This window comes from Amborella trichopoda, chromosome 7, assembly GCF_054954075.1.
Source record: "Amborella trichopoda isolate Santa Cruz 75 chromosome 7, AtrichopodaSantaCruz75HAP2 v2.0, whole genome shotgun sequence".
Taxonomy (NCBI): domain Eukaryota; kingdom Viridiplantae; phylum Streptophyta; class Magnoliopsida; order Amborellales; family Amborellaceae; genus Amborella; species Amborella trichopoda.
This window is the reverse complement of record NC_142342.1, coordinates 2,063,299-2,075,403: the sequence shown is the minus strand read 5'-3', so window position 1 is coordinate 2,075,403 and position 12,105 is coordinate 2,063,299. Positions and strand designations below refer to the sequence as shown.

General features: G+C 33.5%; 1 protein-coding gene across 1 annotated transcript; it reads left to right on the top strand.

Annotated features, from left to right (window-relative positions):
- Positions 1-719: 719 nt before the first annotated feature.
- Positions 720-6,741, top strand: LOC105420834 (malate dehydrogenase). The gene is made up of 7 exons (XM_088872087.1): positions 720-827; positions 2,715-2,873; positions 3,352-3,527; positions 4,091-4,368; positions 5,172-5,307; positions 5,893-6,004; positions 6,371-6,741. Exons 1-7 carry the CDS (start codon positions 785-787, stop codon positions 6,463-6,465), a joined length of 999 nt encoding a protein of 332 aa, XP_088728213.1. The 5' UTR covers positions 720-784; the 3' UTR covers positions 6,466-6,741.
- Positions 6,742-12,105: the final 5,364 nt, after the last annotated feature.

Sequence of the window (12,105 nt, the reverse complement as noted above, 5' to 3'; positions counted from 1 at the left end):
CAAGGAGGTCACAATTACTTACAACCATTTGATGTGAAATATGATAGCTTAAGTGTATTATAAAGTTCGAAAAATTATTTTTGAAGTTTGAGCTTGTTCGACGGAAAAAATGTAGCCATCTAATTTCACATCCAATGGTGAAGATCTATTAGAACCACCTTATACCAAAGATAAATGGTCTCATTGTTTATTTTTTCTAATTATTTACATAAAAACAAAAGAAAATAATAAAAATGTGTTGTCAACTACTACTACTACTAATAATAATAATAATAATAATAATAATAATAATAATAATAATAATAATAATAATAATAATAATAACTTTTTAAAAAAAAGGGTTCAAGAGAAAATAATAAAAACTATCTTCCTCCATCTTTCTTGTGTAATCTACTTGCACCAAGAGGGCATCCGATATGGACATCCCAGGACCACTAAAGAGACATGGATTGACTCATTGATATCAAAGGTTCGGATTTAATCATACTGGAATCATGGCCGTGATCACTCTAACTCCAGTCCACGTACCCTAATGCTTAGCTGTTTGGTTGAGGGTCGAAAAATATCCCGTCTGTTATACAGTTTCCTCCCGCGCGTTCACGCCAGGCGCAGTCGATGCCTTACTGTACGGGGACTATATTGGTATTGTTACAATACACGAGGATACGTAAACTTCCACTTTCCCTTATAAACCGCTCCATTTTCTTACAGTGAGTCCTGCTCCCCATTTCTCCAAGCTCCACTTTTCTTGGGATTATCAATCTTGTTTTCGAGCTCTTCAGCAATGGCGAAAGAACCAGTTAGAGTCCTTGTTACTGGAGCAGCAGGTTCTTATTTTCCTTTCAATTTCATGCTTTAATGGATCAGTATCATATGCATGCATTTTTCGGTGATTTTTACTGCTATTTTGGTTACTTTTTGACGATCTTATAAAAAGGTAGCTATCTAACTGTACTGATCATGATCTTGGGTTTTTATATCTAAAATTAAACATTTTTATGTACTTTTTTCTTTTTTTGGATATCTGGTTTTTATGTACTCTTTTGTTGTTCTTTGAGGGATCTGTTGGAATCAGGTCTAGATACTATAGGAGCACTTTTTAGCTTATTCCAGGTCTTTTATTTAGTGCTGTTTTTGTAAATTTTTTAGGTGGATTAGTGATTTTCACTTGTACTTTATGTTTGTTGGATTCCTTTGACATGCATGGATTCTTCTGTGATTTGGCTATTTTATGGAGATTTTTTAGACGATCTGATGGATTCAGGTCATAAGGCATCTTGCAGCTACTTTTGATTGTATTGTAATCTAGGATATGTAAATTTTGGAATCTATTAAAGCATTTATTTATATTCTGTGTTGGATCTGGTATAATTAGGGGTTTGATTTTCTATTGCTACACTTGAATGCTTTTTTGGGCATTTAATTCATTCTTAGTTCTGGTTGATCTATTTGTGGTGCTCTTCTGAAGAGCTAATATTCTGTGTTACGGGACTTAGCATGGACTAGGCCGAGGCAGAGGCAAGTTGCCCCAACATGTATTTATGACTTGGAGTACATAATTTAAAATAAAAAAAAAAACGAAAAAATTGTAAAAAAGTGGGAATGTTCTAAAAAAAGTTTGTATGTGATTTGGACTTTTTGGCAGAGATTAGTGATTGTTTTTGCCATAATGCCCATTGTATATATTCCTTTTTTTTTATATTTTTTGAAATGCTCCCAACTAGAAATCATTTTTTAATCCATTTTTTCTCTACTTTTTTAATCTTATTTGGGCTTTTTAAGGTTTCTTTAGGTTTTATTTTAGTTTTACTACCTTTATTCTATTTTCATATTTTTTATCTTTTTCAAATTATTCTAGGGCATTTGGCCTTGTACAGGACTCGGGCCTGAGTCCTCACGTGAGTAACTCGCCTGGGGCCGCAGCCAAGTACATGGCCCAAGGCAAGTTCCTGGAGACTGGTTTAATTCTTGAGCTTTATATAATTCATGTGTAATGGATCAGTTTTTTGTTGTTTTTAATATCTTTTACAAATGTGGAGATCACCTGGATTTGTGATGAATATTTCCTCCATTTAGTATGGATCAGCTTTTATTTTGGTTTTACATGTATTTTAATGCTTTAATGAGTCGTTATTTCTGAAGAATCTGAACTTCTAGGCCATTTTTTCAAGCATTCATATAAATCGTTATTTCTGAAGAATCTGAACTTCTAGTCCAATTTTTCAAGCATTAAATTGTGATTCTGGAGGATCAGAACCTGGATGTAGCGATCGCAACTGCATCTCAAACTTCTTGTTTGATAGAATTCATTGTTTTTCTCTTTCATGTCCTAAATCTATAATGCAAATACTTGTTGAATACCTTTATTTTCTTGGGTTTTTCTTCTTTCTTTTTTTTTGCACAAACAGCACGGCTACTGGAGTCCCATGTTGAAAGTGGCTCAATTTTTCCATCCTCTTGCTCCTGTATTTTTTTTTTTTGTGATTGGCTCTCTCTCTACTCATTCTCTTTCTGCCTGCAATATTTGGATGCCTCCCTCTCTTCCCATCCTCCTTGCGCTACCAGCTCCCAAACCCTGGCCTTCTTCCACATGCTCCCTCCCTCCAAATGAAAACAAAACTGCGGTTTTTCAATTTAATGAATATTTGTGAAATTATTTGCATATTTCCTTTAATTTTATGCACATTTTGAGAAGAAATTTGTTTGGTTTACAGGACAAATTGGATATGCTCTTGTTCCTATGATCGCCAGAGGAGTGATGCTTGGTCCTGATCAGCCCGTTATTTTGCACTTGCTTGATATTCCACCTGCTGCCGAGTCTTTGAATGGAGTCAAAATGGAACTAGTAGATGCTGCATTTCCTCTTCTAAAAGGTCTTATGTCCTTTTCTTCTTTTAAATTTTGTTCATAGAAATACTACTGAATGACTTAATAACTGAGATTGACAGATTTTAAGGGATTAACTTCTTATTTTTTGTAATACAATTGAGAAATCATAAAATGACTCATTCTCTGTGGCTTATTGTTTGTGATATCACCATTTTCTCACTTCCCCTGCATGACTTGGATTTGTTGTTCACCAATTAAAAAAGTAGTTCTAGACAAATTTTGGTTTTTCTATTGTGCATTAATTTGCTTAAAAAATTAGCATATCCATCTCTGTTATTGAATTATGCAGACGAAAAGGAAAAAAAAACTGGATGCCATTTTTGCCATTTCACAAACCTAATGGTAATAAAATGCTCAAGTTAGTATTAAGTTACATAGTTGCAATAGCTTGAGCGGTTATGGTTCCAAGTACAATGCAATGTTTTAATAACGTATTTTATCATTGGTTTTTTTTTTCTTCAGGTGTTATTGCTACCACCGATGTTGTTGAGGCTTGCACTGGAGTGAATGTGGCAGTCATGGTTGGTGGGTTCCCAAGGAAAGAGGGAATGGAGAGGAAAGATGTGATGTCTAAGAACGTCTCCATCTACAAGTCCCAGGCCTCTGCTCTTGAAAAGCATGCAGCTGCAAACTGCAAGGTCAATTAGTGCTCATGTTTTAAAAGGGTTCAGGATAATTAACTTTTTCTAGTGATTTTCCAATTAAAGAATAACATTTATTTTGTGATTTCATGATAAGAGAACTGATTTCTTTTTATTAGATTCCATCTGTTATTACCCTGTCAGGCATGCCAATGATGCATAATATTACCTTAGGTCTAGGTTTAAAGAAAAGCGGTAGGTCCGCTTCTTGGGACAAGTTTCAAGGGTTCGAACCATTGACCTTCACCACCCAAACCGATATTGTTTACCACTAAGCGAAAGCCTAAGGTGTAGAAAAACACATGCATCTATCGGGAGATTCGAACTTCCAAGTCGACCTATGCACCTACTCTTTATAAACCTTGCTTTAAAAAGAGTCTGTTGCTCATGTTGCCGTTTCTTTCTATGGCATAAGAGTTTGATAGTCATATATGTTAAATTAGGGGATTTTAGTCATCATTTTCCAAAACCAATAAAAGCTTTGTTCTTTCAATCTCGAAATATTTATGCCACACCCTTTCTTCCTCTTAACAGTTACGTATTTTTTGATGCACTTGCAGGTGTTGGTTGTGGCTAACCCGGCAAACACGAATGCACTCATTTTGAAAGAGTTTGCACCATCGATTCCTGAGAAGAACATCACTTGTCTCACACGACTGGACCATAACAGGGCTCTTGGCCAGATCTCAGAGAGACTAGATGTCCAAGTCTCTGATGTTAAGAATGTGATCATTTGGGGAAACCACTCTTCAACTCAGTACCCTGATGTTAACCATGCAACAGTCAAGACACCAGGCGGAGAAAAGCCTGTTCGCCAACTTGTTGCTGATGATGCATGGTATAAAGCTCTCTCTCTCTCTCTCTCTCTCTCTCTCTCTCTCTCTCTCTCTCTCTCTCTCTCTTTCTCTCTCTCTCTCTCTCTTTCTCTCTCTCTCTCTCTCTTCCCCTCTCTTTCTCTCTCTCTCTCTCTCTCTCTCTTCTCTCTCTCTATCTATCTACTGTTGTAATACCACTGTTATTATTGTGTTGTTTTTGTTTCGGATAACCTGTCAATTATGTGAACTTGGATTTTCATCATAACTTAATTATTTGAATCTCAAATTATATACAATATTAGATATACTTAGTTGATGTTCTAATGCAGTAGTAGGATATAGATTCCTAAAGTATCCGCATGCACTCTTGAAATAGGTTCAATCCATCTGTAGTTTAAGCTGAATAAGATTATATTCCTTTTTAGGACATAGCATGATGAGTTTAAGTGATTCCAAAGGACTCCATTACAAGACAGAAGTGATCCCCAAAATACACTCTCTCTCTTTCTCTCTCTGTTCGCGTGTGTGCTAGGGTTCTACTGGTATTTATAGATCCCCATAAGCTATATAGTAGTTACAATAAAAACTAAATAAAAATGAAATGATGCTGGGTACCCTTAGGGGATAACAGGGAACCCAATCAATGCATACTTCTTAACCATGGGCCTCTCTCTCTCTCCATTAACTCTTATACTTTGTATCCCTTAGGTTGAACCTCTCTCTCTCTCTCTCCATTAACTCATACTTTGGATCCCTTGGGTTGAACAGTGAGTCTATAGCTCTCTCTCTCTCTCCGTTAACTCTTATAATACTTTGGATCCCTTAGGTTGAACGACGAGTTCATCACAACTGTCCAACAACGTGGCGCTGCAATCATCAAGGCTCGAAAGCTCTCAAGTGCCCTCTCTGCTGCCAGCTCTGCTTGCGATCACATTCGTGATTGGGTTCTTGGCACTCCTGAGGTTATTACACTAATCTCTCTCTTGATTTCATCTCTTGTTTTTCTATTTCATCGATTTCATTGACTCTCATCATTCGAAAGATTATTATTATTTTATTATCTAATTGATATGGAAATACAATCCTTTTGGATCGACCTTGTGTCCTTGGTGCTTGGCCTGACAGCTAAATTCTTTTCTGTTATGTTATGTTCATATATGGCTAGTTATTCGATTCTTTACTTGTTTGTCTAGAATTTAATCTCATCTTTAGAAAACATGTTTAAAAATTTTGCCACCCACTGAAAAGGAATGTATATGATAAGCCTGTTGACTTTTGATATAAGTCACAATCATTATCAACTGCTAGGTGTGAAATCAGGTTGCTGAGGGTGTTACATTTACTAGGCACAGAGTCCAAAATAAAAATTTTCAAACTATACAGCGAACTTTAAGCTGTCAGATTTCACATCTAATAACTAATGGTGAGTGAGACGTTCTTGTACTAAAAAGTAAATGGCCTTGTAGTCTGAAATCCCTAATTAAAATTATTGTTCTTTTTGATAAATCTTGTAAATTATTTTATTTTATTTTTATTTTTTCTGACAGGGTACATGGGTGTCTATGGGAGTGTACTCTGATGGGTCTTACAATGTGCCCCCTGGTCTTATTTACTCCTTCCCAGTAACTTGCCGCAATGGAGAATGGACCATTGTTCAGGGTAAGCATTTTCGTTTCTTCCACTTTTATGAATCACTCTAATTTTGGAACACGGCAAAAAATGGGAAAGTGGGTAAAAAAAGGAATGAACTTTGGAAATACCATATCTGCATATGCAATTTTTGACTCTATATCCAATTGCCATTCACCTGGTTCCCAAGTCAGCTAGGCTATATTTTATAAAACAAAAAATACACTTGAAAATGAAGAGAATCTGGCGATTCCTGGGTTTTCAACCCAAAATCACCATATTCACTATGTGGTTTGACGGGCGATTCTCGAATCCAACAAATGAATTTTTAATCAGATCAGTATATCAGCCTATTCATATAAACTCTACTCAATCATCTCTCTCTCTCTTTTGCAGGTCTTCAAATTGATGACTTTTCAAGGAAGAAGTTAGATGCCACTGCTGATGAGCTGTCTGAGGAGAAGTCCTTGGCCTACTCATGCCTGAACTGATCACAGTATTGTCTTGTCTACCATTGTGGTTCGCCTCACCCCCCATTTCTCTTCTCTTCTCTTCTCTTCTCTTCTCTTTTCTCTCTGAGTCATTCAAGATTTTGAGTGCAATGGAAGTTTGAATAAAGCTCATGGAACTGTATTAATGGGGCCGTTACATTTTATGCCCCCTTTGGTTGTAGCTGTCAGGCAATAGCCCAAAGTTTTGAACTTCATAAGAGTATTTTTCTTCTTTCTTTGTTTTAACATTTGATATGACGCTGCATTTCATGATCATTCACAGGATCTTGTGTCTTCAAGAGAGAGAGAGAGAGCTTACGAGATGGTGTTTTCTCTTAGAGAGAAGTGATGTTTTCCTAGAGAGAGAGAAGTGTTTTCTAGAAACAGTGGCTTCAAAAGCAACGTTGCCCTTCAAACAACGACAAAAGTGCTGCAGTTATAGAAGCCATCGTCTTAGAAGCTGGACTTGTTTGTTTGGATCCAACAAATATTGTTTGGATCTTAGATTCTTGGAAACTTGGAGATTTGGGAAATAGCCTATTTTTAATTAGGGAAAATGACCTCTACCTCCTCTCCTGAACTTCCATCCCTATTAACCCAGCAAATCCCTTGTACCCCCTCAAGTTTAGAACTTTTGGACCGTTAGCCCCCAATTAAGTTTTTCTTCGTTATTTCTACCGCGATGATCTTTTCTTTCTTACAAAATGCCATACCCATCTATTAGTCAACGCCATTAACTTCATCTTTCTCTCGCCCTAAACCAATCTTACCTCCATGGGCCCCACACCACAAATGTAGACTTTCGTTTTTCTAAAATATTATTACCAATTTTACAATTGCATCAATATCTTTTGAACTTGAAAAATGATTAATCGATATCTTAATTCTTAATGTTAATGAATTAGTATTATTTATTTATTCATTTATTAAAGAAATTTATCAAAATACTTGTGAGAGATGAATTATTTAACAATTGATATATGGGTGTGGTTTGAATATTCTAAACAATGAAATTAGAGCCTACCTTCAAATAGTATCAAGAAATGTAGTTGCAATATTGGAAATTTTAGTGATTGTACTAAAATATATTTTCATCTTTATTTATAAAATTTAAAGCTTCAAAAATAGTGTAGATAAAATATATTTTCATCTTCATTTATAGAATTTAAAGCTTCAAAAATAGTGTAGATTGGCAGATTTATAAAGCATGAAAACCTTGAAAATTGATGGTCCACAAATGCTTTTTAAAAAATATACTATTTTCAAATTTTAAATCTATTTTTTTTTCATGTCCATATATGTTGATGTTGAGATGATCAATTCGAAGATATTTGGCCATCAAAACAACATGTCCAGTGAAATTTTTGAGGTAGGGTCCAATTTGATTGTTTAGAGCTTGGGTTTTATGTAAACTTTTTTTTGAATATATTATTGTTGTTATTTAACAATTTATATGGAGCCAACAATCAAAGTAAATCGCATCTTCAATTAGTGTTGACAAATGTGGATTCAATATTGGAAATCTTTGTGACGACTTTGAAATATGTTTTTATTTTTAATTATAAAATTTAAAGCTTAAAAAATAGTGTTGATCGAGAAGATCTATGGAAACTTGAAAATCTAAAATATTGACGGTTCAAAAATGCGTTACAAGGCTTGAAATCGAATTTTTTCTCATTCTTATGCATCTTGATGTGAAAATAAACAATTTGAAGATATTTGGACATCAAAACAACCTCTTATAGTGAAATTTTTAGGTGGACTATAATTTAATTGTTTATAACCTCGGCTCAAAATAAACTTTTTTCCTACATATATTATATATTAGAAGTTAAAAACTCTACTCTATATTACGTGCATTTTCTCATTTATTGATGATGAACTTGACTACCTAATGACTCGTGCTACCGAAGGAGAGACCTTCAGTCGTTTGTTTTAAACAACGGATCATTGACCCGGATCGCCCCATTGGGTTTCCTATCATCGGTGATACAAAAAAATCTAAAAAAAAAATTAAAATTTAAGTGGGTTCGCTTCTCTCCGATCTATCAAAGAATCAGCTAGTTCAATGATTAAAAAAATAAAAAATGTGGAGCTGCTCTGTACCAATTTTCTAAAAGAACCAGCCAACAGTTCTATTAAAAAACCGGTATGGACCGGTCGGATCCAGGACACTTACGGTTTTTGGTGTGTGTTGATACACTATGGAGCAATACCTACATCTATATTTTAGAAATCCAGACACGCATGACTTCGCATTTCTTCTTGAAATCTCACTGTAAAAGGAAGTTGATGTCACCTAAATTTAAATGTTTCCCTTTCTTAAATGGTGTAGGGACGTATGACAGGAAGCAAGTTTTGATATTAGTGCTTCCAACATTTGTTTTCCATATCAAATGCTAACACGCACGTAGGAATCTCCCGACCATATGCAACCTCTTCATGACTTGCCCTTTAACACATCCAAGCGATGGTTTAAAAAAGTGGATCGGTGACCCGGATCTTGCATTTCAAAAATCGATCCGGATAGACGAATCGGCGATCCGGATCGGGAATCGGCTGAATCGGTGAGGTTAAAGCTTCAAAAAAATTATTAAAATTCATTATAAATATTTTTTTTAGGAATCCAATAAGAATTGAAGGTACTACATTATTAACTTTTATTTTTTTTATCAATTTGTGAATATTGAGATGTTCTTTTCCTGTATAAACTTATGTTAACAATTAAATTTGCATCACATAAAAGAAAAATTATAGAATTATCATAGATAAAATATATAATTATACATGGACTATTATAAAGAGTAGACTAATCAATGAAAGAATGACCATTAAAATCTCGTTTTGACGAAAAACCCTAATCCGCTAAAAAAATCCAAATTATTACAGCCTAACTAACTATAATCCAAAATTATTAAAACCTAATTAATTATAATATTATCTACTGAAATTATAATTATTAGTTTATATTTTATAATTATTTTATTAGACAAATAATAACAAATTAAAAATATTTTATAATATTATCTAATTTAAAATGTATTACTGACAACTGTAAGAAAAATAGTACATTACATGATTTATAATGTAAAAATTAATAAATAAAATAAAATATTTGGTTATCAATGTAAAAATTAATAAAATACGTATAAATTTTGGAAATAACACTTCAAATTTTTGAAAATTTATTTTTTTAGGTTTCTATAATAAATTTAGTGAAAGAGATTGTTAGTAGAAAGATGAAGATTTCAAATAGAATAAATTTTTTATGTTTTATTTTTTTATGCCTTTCATATTATTTTAAAAAATAATTATACCACTATATACAACAAAAATTAACTGCTATACAAAAAATTAACTTTTTTATTTTTTATGCTTTTTATATTATTTACAAAAATATTTATACACTATATACAACACAAAAAAGTAACGCTTACAAGGGGACTCGACCTTGAGACATTACACAAAAACACAAAGGTTTTAACCACCATGCCACCTCACCATATGTAATTATAACTTGATGATTAATAAAATATATTTAAATTCCCTTTTTCATTTAATGATGTTTGGAAATTGTCCCACATCGAAAAATGGGTATTCCACTTTAGTATATAAATACCTATGTTATATAAATTAAAATGTTTGTATAGAAATATTAGGATAACTTCACACGTGTCGCACGCCTGTACGTTCGTGTCGCACGCGTGTAGGGGCTGAACCGAACAAAACCGGATTGGAATCGACGGTTCTCATCTAGAACTAAGCAATTCCCGGTTTTGTATCGGAACCGATACAGGCTGTGCCGGTTCTTGAGTCGAACCAGGCGAGTCCGGTTCGACTCGCCGATTTTTAAAACACTGCATCCAAGCATTAGTCCTAAGTGTCCATGCATAACCTCTTCACTTATGATTTTATCCAAGGAACAAATTTATATAAGGTCTAACTTTATACTATTTAATAGGGTAGGCTTCAAAAATTGTCCAGAAGAGTGCTCCGACGCTGGAAAACCTGTAATAGATCATCTCGACTTTCAAATGTGTCGATATAAAGAAGAGAAAGAATTTCAAGCTTTAAAAATTATAAATCTTATAACATGATATTTGGAACGGTCTATTTTAAAAGGAAAAAGTTTATATAGAGCCGAGTCTCTAAACAATCATATTAGAGCCCACCTCAAAAATTTCACTAGAAGAAGTTGTTTTGATGCCCAAATATCCTCAAATTGATCATCTCGACATCAAGCTGCATGGACATGAGAAAAAAAGGATTTCAATATTTAGAAATAGTGCATCTTGTAACACATTTTTGGATCGTCAATTTTTAATACTTTCAAGTTTCCATAGATCTGCTCGCTCTACACTATTTTTTTAAGCTTTAAATTTTATAATTAAATATTAAAATATATTTTAAAGCTATCACAAAGATTTCCATTATTAACACCACATTTCTTGACACTATTTGAATGTGCGCGTTACTTTGATTGTTTAGAGCCTCGGCTCTATATAAACCACACCCTTTTTAAAATTTTTAAGTTGTTTATAAATCTACTCAATCTATGCCATTTTTTAAATTTAAATTTTATAATAAGGTTTCTCACACTATATCCCTAGGCAAAATATAAAAGTATGTTGTACTTCTATTTAAAATTTCTAAATGTTTATAAAAATCTATTCAATCTATCCCATTTTTTAAATTTAAATTTTATAATAAGGTTTCTCACACTGGAACTATATCCTTAGGCAAAATATAAAAGTATGTTGTACTTCTATAGTATAAGAAAAGCGCCTTATATAAACCTCACCCTTTGTCTAATGTTAGAAAATAATGGTAACAAAAAAAACAATAATATTACGGTAATAATTTCATGATTAATCAGCTCTCAAATGATACTTTCAAGAATGTTTTCCCTATTGATCATGCATAAGCTGTTTATAATAATCAAGGCTTTAAAAATTGTTGATTTGGATTGAGAATTTTGGATTTGAACCAGTAAGCACGCATGATCGATTTCATACCGGACTAGATTTGAACAAAATCACATGGTTTTGTCAGAGAACTAGATGATTCCATTCGAGAATCAACACCTCAGATCATATGACTCCAAAAAATCAGCAACTCGCATAATGACCTTAAAAAATATTTAATTTTAATATTTTATGACCCCAAAAGATCAACCAATCCAGATCAAAATCGTCAACATGGATTGGAGGACCGATCCAACACCCGATGAGTGGAGGACCGATCCAACACCCGATTCTCAAGGGGTTAAAACACTGATAAGTGATAACTATCATTGAAACCCACTTTATCTAATGTCACAAAATAATGATAAGAAGAAGAGTAGTCGTATTGAATGAACTTGTAATTCAAAGTCAATTTGATCAAGCTGTCAAATTGATTAGTAAAAGGCATTTATGATATTTTAGTGACCTTAAGGGTTGTTTTAGAAACCAGTAATATGTACAATTTTGATTAGCAAAAAAACATTTATGAAATAATTTGGTGACCCTAAGGGTTATTTTATATATTAGTTTTTGAAAATTAGTATTTTGGTAAATCAAGAGGACATTTTTGGTATTTTTCACCCAAAAAGAAAAAAAACTGGCATGTACGCTATGTCCACCAGCACATGGAAACTTC